The 13,343-nt window shown below is 45.0% G+C and overlaps 2 protein-coding genes across 5 annotated transcripts in view; one reads left to right on the forward strand and one right to left on the reverse strand.

The window, feature by feature from the left end:
* The window catches only part of dis3l2 (DIS3 like 3'-5' exoribonuclease 2), a 129,251-nt gene that overhangs the window by 91,497 nt on the left and 24,411 nt on the right, over nt 1-13,343 (forward strand). The gene's annotated exons all lie outside the window — the stretch shown is intronic.
* LOC127616485 (probable G-protein coupled receptor 158) overlaps nt 1-13,343 on the reverse strand; it is a 28,073-nt gene that overhangs the window by 3,313 nt on the left and 11,417 nt on the right. Inside the window, exons 3-10 of the mRNA XM_052088094.1 lie at nt 12,894-12,996; nt 11,004-11,215; nt 9,592-9,660; nt 6,645-6,754; nt 5,570-5,808; nt 3,658-3,796; nt 2,097-2,202; nt 666-812 (exon numbers count right to left, since the gene is read on the reverse strand). Coding sequence (XP_051944054.1) covers nt 666-812; nt 2,097-2,202; nt 3,658-3,796; nt 5,570-5,808; nt 6,645-6,754; nt 9,592-9,660; nt 11,004-11,215; nt 12,894-12,996 — 1,125 coding nt within the window. The remainder of the gene's footprint in view (nt 1-665; nt 813-2,096; nt 2,203-3,657; nt 3,797-5,569; nt 5,809-6,644; nt 6,755-9,591; nt 9,661-11,003; nt 11,216-12,893; nt 12,997-13,343) is intronic.

Genomic DNA, 13,343 nt, shown 5'->3' on the forward strand with positions numbered 1-13,343 from the left:
CGACCCAAAAAATTGTATTCTCATATGTAATAAATAAGACAAAGCATTTTCTCATAATAACTTAAACGAGGGCGGCCCGATAGTCCAGTGGTTAGCACGTCGGCTTCACAGTGCAGAGGTCGCGGGTTCGATTCCAGCTCCGGCCTCCCTGTGTGGAGTTTGCATGTTCTCCCCGGGCTGCGTGGGTTTTCTCCGGGTGCTCCGGTTTCCTCCCACATTGCAAAAACATCCGTGGCAGGCTGATTGAACACTCTAAATTGTCCCTAGCTGTGAGTATGAGCGTGGATGGTTGTTCGTCTCTGTGTGCCCTGTGATTGGCTGGCAACGGGTTCAGGGTGTCCCCCGCCTACTGCCCGAAGACGGCTGGGATAGGCTCCAGCACCCCCCGCGACCCTAGTGAGGATCAAGCGGTTCGGAAAATGGATGGATGGATGGAGTTGAATCAACAGTTATTCTTGACTTCTTGAGAAGGTTTAGTCAGAACGGCCCTCCGAGGGAAACGGTCACCAAAATGCGGCCCACGACAAAAAGGAGTTTGACACTCCTGATCTATGAAGTCTAACATGGCCAATCCTCAATTATTTGTCCTCTCCTGTGACTTTGACCAGCATTCGACAGAAAAAGCATGCGACGACCAACTTGATGATGCGTGTGCATTTCCTCACCCGTATGTCCTCAGGGTCCAAGCTGTGCTCACTCCAGGCTGAGGTGATGCTGTTATTGAAGTAAGAACCGGACCGTACGATGTCCAGCTCCTCTTCATAGGCCTCCGTGGCAATATCATCTCGAGCCTGAGTCTCTTTTGTAAAGAACTGAGAGAGAAAAGTACCACGAAAATATCAGTACACGGTTCCAAAAGGAAAATATTTTGCAAAGGAGCACTTTTTGCCCTCGTAATGATGATGTCCAAAATATCCGTGAAGGCAATCGGAGGTGCGACGGCCGTGAAAAATCATTTCCTGCAATAAATACGTTAGTGAGATGGATGTTTGAAAATTAAAGCGCTTTCCCCTCTGAAATTAAATTTGCTCTATTGAGACAAATGAGCCATTTCTGCCAATAATATTGGCTCGTAGGATAAGGGCACAGACAATATTTTAATAAATATTAGGAAAAAAAAAAACGAAACCGAGTGAAGACATTTTCTCGGCAATTTTACAACTATCAATGATGTCCAATCATAAATGAGGTGAAACCAGGAGTTGCACGCCGTTATCCCCACCCCAGCACCCAAGTTTGGATAAATAGTTCCACGCTTTTTTTCATATATTTATTTACAATAACTTTGGACTGTCCTGGTTATTTTTAGGCCAAAAAAAATAAGTGCAGAACTCCTCTGTGCTTTTTTGAGTATTTTTAAGCCTGAAAAAAAAACCCCAAACCAAATATTGGACAATCGGATAAACCCTCCCTCCAATTAGTCAGTTAAATAAGGGTTCCGCTGTTCAGGGAATTTCAGTCGCATAAAGGCAGCGGATGAAGGTCTAATTATTTAGGGTTGCTTGAGCAAGTGAAAGCAAAACAACAAAGCGAGGCCCAATATTTAGGCCAGACTGAAAAACAGACGCCGTGTGAGCTTAACCCACTCCCGTTGCGCTTCATTATCCCGGCCTACTCGACTGACTCGAATATCTGAGGATCCTAATTAAGACCGAATGAAAGAAGCGGGAACGTTGATGGTGTACTGCTTTTATCACACAGCGGGGCGATTAAATGTTTTCCATCAGACGTAAGAGATTGCATATAAAGACGCCGACGGGAGTGCTTAGCAAAATTACAATCATGAGTAACGCCATTTAAATCGGTTTACGGCACAGGCCGCAAATGTTCTTCTTTCTGCTTTGGTGAGTGTTTCTGATTGCGCCGATCACATGAGCTGAAAAACACGAATGAGCTGTTGTGCCGTCGTGACGCCTCACAACCAATCGCGGAGCATGTTACGATGCGACAAAACAGCTTCAAATCGGCTACGAGACACGACGTCGATCTGCGATGCTCAAAAATGGCGCTGAAGTCGTGCAGTCGGATGTATAAATTTACAATCTGCTGCGCCAGAGGTGGGCACAGCTCATGAACTGCACATGTTGGAGCGATACCTTTGGAACAAGAAGCAGTCCCACAGTCACAGTGACGGTAAGATGAGTGTGAGCGAAGATCAACATTAGCATCCAGTCGGGGTGAAGGCCGGGCGCCACGGAGAACCTGCAGGAACACAAAGATTCTCTTCAGCCACGGTATCAGAGTTGAAAGTTACAAGCGAGAAGAACTCTTGTAGTCTGCAAATTCCGGTGTGCCAGACATCAATAAGAGCCCACGGTGTTTCTCTTCTCTATCCACGTCAACTGTAAACAAAACCAAACTATTTTTTTCCCTTCTCAGCAAGTGAGAGCTGCTTGATTAAAACCACACGGCAGATGACCACAATAATGAACGCGTGTCCGCTGGACCCTTCAGCTTGTTCGTGGAGTAGAAGAACCTTTCCCTTTTTGGTGTGATGGGCGGCCCGGTAGTCCAGTGGTTAGCACGTCGGCTTCACAGTGCAGAGGTACCGGGTTCGATTCCAGCTCTGGCCTCCCTGTTTGGAGTTTGCATGTTCTCCCCGGTCCTGCGTGGGTTTTCTCCGGGTGCTCCGGTTTCCTCCCACATTCCAAAAACATGCATGGCAGGCTGATTGAACACTCTAAATTGTCCCTAAGTGCGAGTGTGAGTGCGGATGGTTGTTCGTCTCTGTGTGCCCTGTGATTGGCTGGCAACTGATTCAGGGTGTCCCCCGCCTACTGCCCGGAGACAGCTGGGATAGGCTCCAGCACCGCCCGCGACCTTAGTGAGGATTAAGCGGTTCAGAAAATGGATGGATGGATGGATGGTTACTCTGAATTCCCGCTGGTGAAAAACATCTCCACTCACAGAGAATGTGTGGCAAATGAAATTATTTGGACTGAAAGCTTTTAAGTTTTTTTTTTTTTCACCACTCACTAAGGACTGGTTGATTGCCACGGACACAAGGTCATTTTGCTAATGTGAACTCAATCAGAAACAAAAAGGAGGTTTGAGGAACACGAAAAAGAACGAAAGTACAAACTAATCATAAATTGAGCCATAAACGACGTCTAACTGAAAATAGGTCAGGGGAAAAGGACATAACGTACGAACTGTTGTTTTTCATGGCTAATTTCAGAAAAAGAATGAACCCGACAAACTGTGAAGACTGTGAAAAAAAATTACGTTATGTTAGAGCAGTGATGACTGTTGACTTAAGCAAAACTCAAGGGTCACACTCATGTTTATTTCAGGAGGAATCCCCGAGGAGCGAACGGACGTCTATCAACACATTTTCTGGTCGGCCAGACATACAATAACCGCACACACATCTTTTATTGGGCGAATGGTTAGCTAGCATGTCCGCCTCACCAGACGCCTGATGACTTTAGAGATCCTCTCTAAAACCTGACGCTGTAATTCTATAAATATTGACACATTTGTTTCGGAAACCCGTTGCTTGAGGTTTGCTTTTCTGAAACTTGACTCTGACCCCGGAGGCGGTCCTACAATGTGGAGACGTGAACGCATGCTAGCATGAGCGTGTTACTCGCGGAATGGCGGCAAACAAGTCAGATCAGCTTTTTAGAACAGATCGTTCCAATTTTCCGCACCCACCTGATGACGTGGAAGACGGCCGATAAGAGTAGCTCGTTGTAGATGGCCACCGCCATGTAGCGTGGTTCGTGAAAAGCTGAGTGAATCGTTCGGACGGCGTAGCACAGGTAAACACCCCACAGCAGGAATAGCAACTCCGCTGGGAGGCAAAAGAAATGCAATTGGATTGAAATGGAAAGACTTCCACTGGATTTGCTCTATTAGTCAAATTCATTCAGTGTGTAAAAAAAATTATTAAATTCCCCTTTGCTCGTCAATGACTTCATTTGAGGAGCAACAATTTTTTTTATTTTTTCTCTTTCTTCTTTCTTCTTTGTACATACATTCTTGCTGCTGGAGGCTGTAAATTTCCCCAGTGTGGGACGAATAAAGGATATCTTACTTACAATTTGCAGTTTAAACCCAGAAGCAAAGGTTTTTCAGAAACCATAAATATATGACACTTGTAACACATCACCAATTTGTTTTCTTTTCTTATGCAACGTAAACAAGTCTGTGATCCTCAGTTTTACTATTCATTGCATTTTGATGCGAAACTTGTTCGAGCCTTGACGGATGCATTTTATCGCGTTTGCCCTCATTAGGGCCCCGTTTGAACAGGGGTGTTGTCATTTCTGACTTTTGACTGGTCGCCAGTCAGTCTCAGAGCACATATGAATGAACAGCCATTCACTCACATTCGGGACAATTTAAGGTCTTTGATTGTTGTGTTTGGGATGTTTTCGGATTGTGGAAAGAAGCCAGAGTACCCGCAGAAAACCCGCAAGCACCGGAATATGCTACTGGTGCATTCCACCCACACGTCTAGTAAAAGTCCAAAGTGAAAACAATTAGGTGTAAATGCCATTTTGAAAATGGCGAAAGAGCAGAGGTTATAAAGCTTGATTTATTCTTTACAGACTCCAAATGGCCCTCTTAACTCTGCCATCAGATCTATAACAGTCCATAAATTCTTTTCAGTGTGGAGCCTATTAAAAGTCATGAATAGATCCGATCTATAAATCATCAAATTACATGCCACTTGGTCTCGGGGTGTAAAGGGAGCTCCTCTTGTATGATGGGAAGCATAACAAATCAAACAAATGCTTGTTTACTGTTGATATTCTCAAGACTGCTGTTACTTTGCGAGTCGGAAAAAAAAAGACTTCTTTCTTATTTATTTCTTTTTAGAGGTACCACGACTGGTTAGCACATCACCCTCACAGAGCAGAGATTATCTCCCACGTTCCAAAAAAACACATGTGCGAGGTTGATTGAACGCACTGAATTGTCCCTGTCCCTGATTGTGAGCGCCAATGGTTGTTTGTCTGTGTGTGCCCCCGTGAGTGACTGGCAACCAGTTCCGGGTTGTGCCCAAAGACAGCTGGCGAGCCTCAGGAGGATAAGCGCTTTGGAGAACGGATGGATGGATGGATATTTCTTTTTCGGCAGATGAGTGCTCCCTCGTTGGCAGTATTACTAAACAGGCCAAATCGCAAGTATCACTTTATTGTCAAATGTCCTGTATGACATCAGTGAAGAGTTTTCGGAAGCAGCTTTGCAGAGAACTTCCTGTTCAAAGCATGGCCTCAACACATTAGTGTGTTCTCAAAGGTTGTCATGGTAACTAGCAGGCTCCTTCATTTCCTGTCCTGCACACAGATATGGTGAGATCGTTGTATTTGACGTCAGTCAGTGCATTGAAAGCCCCCGCCCGGTCTGTGAGATTCTGACAGCTTCTTTTTCATCTTCAGGGCTTCACTATTCTCTTCTCCTCTCCCTCTCCTCCAGTTTTATATGAACAAAGTGAAGCGTACCGTCTATTCTAGTAAAGAAGCAGCATTAATTGACACCATAGCGTAACTGTCAGCAGGCCAGGCTTTGCCAAATAATTTTGAATTCTCAGATTTTTGTACATGTTGAACTCACTCACCAACGGCCATCATGTAGTCCCACCGGTCCAGCAGACACATACTAAACTGCAGCCCCTCCGATGAGAGACCGGCTGTGATTAGGGCCCGACTCAGCTCGGGGTTCTGGCACACCGCAGAGGTCCAGGCCACCAGGAACCATAGCACCACCAAGAGAATTACTGCCAGCATCCTCAGGACCCGCCAGCTGGTCATGTAAGGTGTCCTTTGCGCGGTACGCGACAGGAACACCTTCAATACTCTGGATGGAGCGAGAGGAGAGGACAGCAGGGATAGCAGCTTTGAGACATCATTGGACACACATGCACAAAATCATTCTTTGTGCTAGCCCTTGGTGAGAAGTGTTACCGCATAGCCAGCGCGTGTTCGGTTGGTGTTATGTATGAAATGGAATGCATTAAGCCTGAATTAGAAATGTGTGTGTGCTTGTATATGCGTGTTATCACCCCCGTCTTCCCAATTGAACTTGCTGCCACCCCACGGGATTCCTAACGGCGGTTCAAGGAGGAATTCAATGAAAGAAAAATGCATCTGCTTTTTTTTTTTATTTTTACTAGTAAGGATTCAGCTCATTGGAAATGACATAGGGCTCAACCGGAAAATCTGTTTTATTTATAATCTGCACAGGAGTTTTCATTCTCACTGCATAGACGTAATGCTTCTATGTAAGTGGAATATAAATAAATAAATAAAGATACAACACTCCAGCCAAAATGAGGAGATGAGGAGCCATATGGTAGTCGAGATAAGATCATCAACTGCTGCAGATGTACAAACAGTCAAAAGTCATAAGGAGCAGCTTGCAAGAGGGCTCCCCCAGGGCACACTTCGCAGCCAAACAGCCAGCTCGGAATGATGATCAAATCGGTACATTGAGACGGGGAGAACACTCTGACCGGGCTGACCTCTTGCTCCTGTCTCCGAAGAGACTTTCTATTGCAACAGTCAACAAACATGATGCAAAAGAAAATGGTGAAAATCGAAACGTGCTCTTTTGATGCAGATCCGGTAAAAGTTTGGGAGTCAAACAATATTTTCAACTCAAGTTACCGACTCTCATCCTTTGTAGCGGTGTACCTGTACAGCTTGAGGATGATGGTGCCATACAAGATGGCGAAACCCAGCAGGCGAACCCATCTCAGGAGGATACATCGGAACACACTAGGGTGGAAGTATAGTATCATAACCTGCAGGGAGGTACAATCACAGCCCACACCATAAAAAAAATAAATAAAATCATTAAACCAAAATAAAAACAGACTGTATCCCGTTGCAAGAAGAAAAGCATCATGAGTTTAAATCAGTCAAATCACTGGCCAGATTTACAGTACAACCACTTAAATACAATTACAATCACTTCAAAAACAACAACAACAAAAAAAAACACGACAACAAAACAGGTGAGTCATCCTCCACATTGCTTCTTGCGCTGCAAAAGTGAGTCTACTCCAAGTGGAACCACGTCTGCGTCGGCTGAAATCCAAATCTCCACTTATAACCACTTGTTGGCATGGTAACTCTGCCCCCTGCTTTTTTTGATTGTCGAACCGGATGACAAAACTTATGCCTTTGTTCTTAAAATATCTGTCCTGTGAATGATCACCTCATGCATTCGTTTCGACAAGGATAACAACGTAGACCGTGCTTCTCTCTCTCTCTCTCTCTCTCTCTGATATTGTTGATGTCACCTTGGTGTGAGACAAAGCAAGATTGCAGCAGCCCGGGGCAGCGGCCATTGCATACGGCAGATGACATCTGCATGTTTATGACCTCGCTTCAGGAGGAATAGTTAAGCACCGTTTGAGCCGCCCGCCGTCCCGGTTGTATTTTAACACACTCCTCGTGCGCACGTTGTTATTCACTTGTGCGGTCTTCTTGTCCACTAAAGTGTTTCGATTTTTCCCACAACTCAAGACAATAAGCTCCACCGCACCAGTTTATCCTTGACTTGTGCGTTTAATCCCCCGGCCGCGGATTGCGGGGGACATTGTTGAATGCACTCTCGGCAGTTAAAATGCAGAAGGCGATGAAGTACTCGGTGACATACGATTCTCCCCGAGTTAAGCCCAGCCAAAAATGCTCCTCGTCTCGGAGGGGATTGATGAACATATTGATGGCTTTGCGTTTTTTTTTTTACCGCCCAAGCCGCAGCTTTGTCGGCGAGAAAATCCACATGTGTCCAATATTAGACCCACGTGTGATTTGCGCTCGCCTGATCTCATTGTAAGCTCAATTCATCAATTATTGGTCATAAAAACGGACGGTCACTGCTTACGAGGATAGCACTGATCCTAAGCACAGAATATCGCAATCAATAATGTGAGGATATGCTACCGCTAATCTGCCTTCAGTCACTGCTGCAACCTCGCTGACTACCATGAACAGCGGGTCCGACCTCAGAGGCTCCGCCCATCAACCATTCACCCAGGAAACGAAAAGAATAAAACACACACAGGCACACAATCAGGAACAGAAAAGACTGAGCCCCACGGGAAAAAAACAAACAATCATCCAAAAAAGCCTTACTATATTTTTTATGGTTACTATTTCCTGCTCATCCTCTTTGCGGGTGCTTCATGTCAACCTGTATTTTGCATTTGCCTCTTGCCACGGGCCCTTTCATCATCGCTCAGTCTTCATGGCAAGCCTCCATTCCGCCGCAGGCCCTTTTTTGCCACGTGACGGAGCCGCAACAATATTAAGTCACCTTTGCAGACAGCGGGCAAAATTAGACCACTCCCGACTTTACTACTCTGAACACAAACCTGCGGAGAGTCGTGCAGACAAACAGTGTCACGCCCTTTGCGCAGTGCTACCGACATCCACGAGTCACGGGGGACCGCACATTTTTATCCCACCCCGGGGGAGCGGTGGCCCTTTTCGCTTCGCCTGCAACCAACCATGCTTCCTCCCATCAATTAATAAACAGATGTACTGTATTTTTAAAACAAGCGGTGCTGGAACTTGATGGACTGTTTAAAAATGCATTGGGCACCAGAACGGGGCAGCTGCGCCGCGCTTGTGAGGACAGCAGAGAAGACACAAACTGTATTTTTGTGTGTGTAACTGTACGGGCGAGGAGGCAGACATCAAGGTGCGATGAAGAGGGAAATGCTTTAAAGGAGAACCTGGGGAAAGGTAGAGACATACTTAAAAGGTAGCGAGATGACGGGAAGTGTTGAGAAAAAAAAAGAAAAGAGCACAGAGAAGACGAGGACCTCCTGGCTGTGCACCGGAGAGAGTGAAAGCGTATTTGGGGGAAGCTATTTTTGGTATCTTTCATGCAACAGAGGGAACCGAACGGAGGGATGCAAACTCCAATTCATCTTGACAACCCTGTCAGGTGAAGGTGAACGTCTGCAGGAACAAAAAAATAACAGATGCTTACTGTCTTTTGCAAGATAATGCCCCAGAAGCGTTAAAAATAAGCACAGGTGTGTATCGTGCTGAACATTCTAAAGCTCTTTTTTTTCGTTTAGAGAATTAAAAAAAAAAAAAGGAAAGCTCAAGCCAGCGTTTGAAACTTCAAGAAGTATTTGAAGGGAGAGAATCCCCAGTTTCCCTCAGATCTCTCTGTCACGTGGAAATTCCATCCATCTGTTTCCGAGCTCAAGATGTGACCAACGGGGTTTACCTGCTATGGTACTCATGGGCCGGTTTGCCTTAAAAGAATAAATCAAAATCCCAATTTCATGATTTTACTGTCAACCACTTGACATGAGTTGAGCAACACAAAGGCGATTGATTCTATTCAGCGCCGCGATGCTAATGATCGTGTCTTAAACGTCTTCATAGTTTCATATTATTTTGCTGCTTGTTGAACGTCAATCATATCAGCGGCGGCAGTTCTGAGTTCTATCCAAGTGATTAAAAAGAACTTTATGAGATTCACGTCCAGATGGGCAGGTTGGAGATCACAGATGCACCTGGAGGGGTTTTTTTCAATGCAGTGATTCCGAGCTAATGCTTCTCTTGCATTGTACAGCCTAATGACAGATGAGTAATGGAAATGAGATCTACTTACGGGGAAGTACAGCAGTAAAGCTCCAAACAACAGTGTTTCCAATAGAATGAATCCAGAAGTACGGATACTCTGCGGAGGACGAAAGAAAGAATTGGTTTGTCAGGAGCAATATTTGTAGGCATTTTAGTGACGTGTAGATTGGTTAGCTAGATTAGCTAGGTTAGGGCTAGCTAAATTAGATGGCTGTGTAGGTTGCTTGGTGAGCAAGTTGGTTAGCTAGATTAGGGCTAGCTAAATTAGATGGCTATGTAGGTTGCTTGGTGAGCAAGTTGGTTAGCTAGATTAGCTAGATTAGGGCTAGCTAAATTAGATGGCTATGTAGGTTGCTTGGTGAGCAAGTTGGTTAGCTAGATTAGCTAGCTTAGTGCTAGCTAAATTAGATGGCTATGTAGGTTACTTGGTGAGCAAGTTGGTTAGCTAGATTAGGGCTAGCTAAATTAGATGGCTATGTAGGTTGCTTGGTGAGCAAGTTGCTAGGGAGTAGGTGGCTTTGGGTAACTCGCTTGGAAGACTCGTCAGAGGGTTGGAAAGTAGAGATTCGTAGCCTGGTAGATGTAAGCTAGGTGGGTGAGTGGCTAAGTGTCGCTATTTTGGTATGTGCAGTATATGTGGGAAGGTGCAATTGTAGGTCGAAGTAAGTCGAAAAATAGGTTTGCAGATAGAGGAAGGGGGGTACAGTGTAGGTAAGATAGGCAGCGGAGGTAGACGTTCCGTCAGTACTGACGGGAGAGCCGTCATTCCGTCACTGATGGTTGGCGGACATATCGTAGGCAAGTACTTATGTCAAGCAAAGTACATGTTTGTCATCATGGATGACGCCATCTGAACACTTGAAGATTTCCATCCGACTGCTTCACAAAAAATGTCACCGCTTGGGGCTTCATGTGCACAGAAACTCCCCCGTTGGCCAAAACCTTCAGTGTCATTTGTTCGACGTGTGATTGCTTCTTTGCAGTCCACGTGGGAATAATAACTGGAATTAAAACGGCATAATTAGATCTTGTGCGGTTCATTCATTTAATCTGCTGATGATTCATTTGCGGTGAACGCTATGGTACAAATGAAACAAATCCGGTGGGACATGATGTGTTTATGTACATGATCTGTTTGGGAACGTTTTTTTATTCAGAAAATGTATTTTTTTCCCTTCCTGTATTGTATTCCTATAAATGCGTCACGCTTCGTTAGGCGATTCACACTTTGATCCATCACTCGGTATTTGTAGCTGGGTGGATGTATGTGGGTGCAAAGGTAAAACACAAGAAAATTAACGAGGGTTATATCAGTAGGCATATGTGGGGAGGGAGATTTGTGAGTAGGCATGGCTAGACAGGTAACGTGCTTGGCAGGTAGGCACATGAAGGTAGGTCATTTTATGAGACAGGTGCCCACAGCCTGATATCTCCGCTCACCTTACTTCTCCTGAAGTGGTAGACGGCCAACATGCTGGCCAAGTCCAGCAGCACGCACAGGCCTTGGAAAGAGGCCACGGCAAGCCGCAGCCCGCTGTCCTCCCGGGCCAGACAGGGTGTGTTGTCTCTGCAGTAGTGACAGCCCACCCGGCAAGGAAGGCACTTACTCGCCACATCAGAAACGTCGTCTCTGCGAGAGCCCTGCGCCTTACCTGAGAACACAAAAGGGCTTAGTCAGACATTTCAATATTGATGAGGACGCGGAGGCGGCAAGGCCCTCCTGAGGATTTTTCCACATTGCTTTGATTGATTTAATTTCTTGGATTACAGCAATTTGTGTTTGAGTTTTTTATTAGGAGTGACACCCCAATGAGTGGATCGGCTTTCATTGATTTGTTTCATGAGTAGCAATCACGAAGCCAATACATCAAAATGTCACAATAATTACCGCGACAAAAATAAAAGCTTTCATGAGGGAATGATGAGAGAGAAGAGAATAAAGCACTGACACGCTACATTTTTAATCACTCATGTCTGAATGGATTTATCAAGTCTGTTCTCCCTGATTGCTTTTCTGAAAGTGGTGTGCGAGTTACTCGAGTTACTCTTAATGTCATTTGCTCGAATAATCTATCCAAAAAAACAAACAAATCAAACAAACAAAAAGACAGATTCCTTTGGCAACATGCCTGTTGAGGGCAGATTGGGAGTCTATTAGCGCTGATAGAAATCCTCCAATTTCTTCACTGAGCATCTGCAGCACCTCTGAAAAGGTGTGCTCAATAAACGTACATTTCCATGGTAATTCTTACTGCTCGCAAGCAGTACTGCATATGCAAATGCAGCAATGGGTCTTACAATATGTCGGCGGATGAAGAAGGGATGGAAAATAACAACAATCTCCAGTCCCAAATAATGCAGAATCCCTCCAATATTTTGTCACCTCAACCAGGTTGAGGGCTGTGCAATAAAGTCGACCAAACTAGTCACTAAAAATGGTCAAAAGTATTTTTTTTGCCCTTTGCTATTGCTGGTGTTATTGTACGCCATCCATTTTCTGGCCACATGGGACCATTTCCCTCAGTCATTATGGCCTTTTCACTGTCTGTTAGCATCCTCTTTTAGCGGAAATATTTTTCATGCTAGGGGAACATCTCATCAGGGTTCGCCACGGTGACATTCTCATGGAAGGTGTGAGGTTGTGAACTTTTGACCCTGCCGTTTTATGGACCTCTTGCCTATTATTTGGTGAATGGAAACCGTAATGAAAGCAGTACTGCATATTCAAATTATATGCATTGCCGTAGAAAGGATGTTTTTTTGCAGAGTTTCTCATTTGACATCACATGCTGCGCCTTGACCTCACCCCTGTGCCCTTTTTCCTCATTGCTAGGGAACGATGCAAAATCGTTTTCTATCTGTCAGAACCTCAGGTGTGTACAAAAAAATATATATATGTACAGCAGACCTGTGAGCCAAAGAACACCAATGTGATTCTTAATCGAGTGTCTCATCACAGGTTGAGTCTAAGGGCCTCAGGCCTCATATCATGCGGCATTACAATAAAGGTGACGCTTATCATATCATGGCCTCAGAAGCACAGTGTTGCCGGAGCCGGAGCCGAGAATCCCTGCAGCCGCTTGATTATTTCACTCATCGGATCCAAGCTTCCTGCCCGAGGACACTGCAGTGCTCTCAGTCAAATATGTCAGACTGAACGCACTCATTTGATTCCAGCCCACGATCGGGAGAGTTAATGATACATGGACTATTCACCCTTCTGCTAAACCTGTTCAACCCAAAAGAGTAGGATTCGAACAAAACTTTTTGATGTGACAAAGGAGGGGCAATATGTATTGTAAAACCCCCCCAAATGGATTTGTAACCTACTGTTCAAGCCACTGAGTGCCACACGGCTTGGATGGTAAAATCCTCTCTTGCATCGGCACTTGTATTTGTCCAACACAAATCCGTGGCCAGCGATGGGCACGCACTGTGGGAAGAGAAAACAAAGAATCTCAGTGCGGTTTCAACTTTAAACCATATATTTTTCATTCACTTTAACAAATTGTCATCTACATACTTGTATCTGCGTGGCATAACCTGTGCTCATACTTTTTACTTCCGCTCTTTCCCTCTCTCCATGTGAGTTGATAAGTGAACTTGCTCAAGTTGTGTTATTGAGTCTTCAATATTATCCACATGCTCCTCTGCAGAAGGCAGCAGGCCCAGCTATAAACACGCCTGGCGTCCGGGGAAATCACAGAGCTTTGCCAAGCAACAGGGACACTAATTCATATCCAAATTAAGAATTAAGGCTTGTTTGCGGAATTCAAGCTT

Source organism: Hippocampus zosterae, chromosome 15 (assembly GCF_025434085.1).
Source record: "Hippocampus zosterae strain Florida chromosome 15, ASM2543408v3, whole genome shotgun sequence".
Taxonomy (NCBI): Eukaryota; Metazoa; Chordata; class Actinopteri; order Syngnathiformes; family Syngnathidae; genus Hippocampus; species Hippocampus zosterae.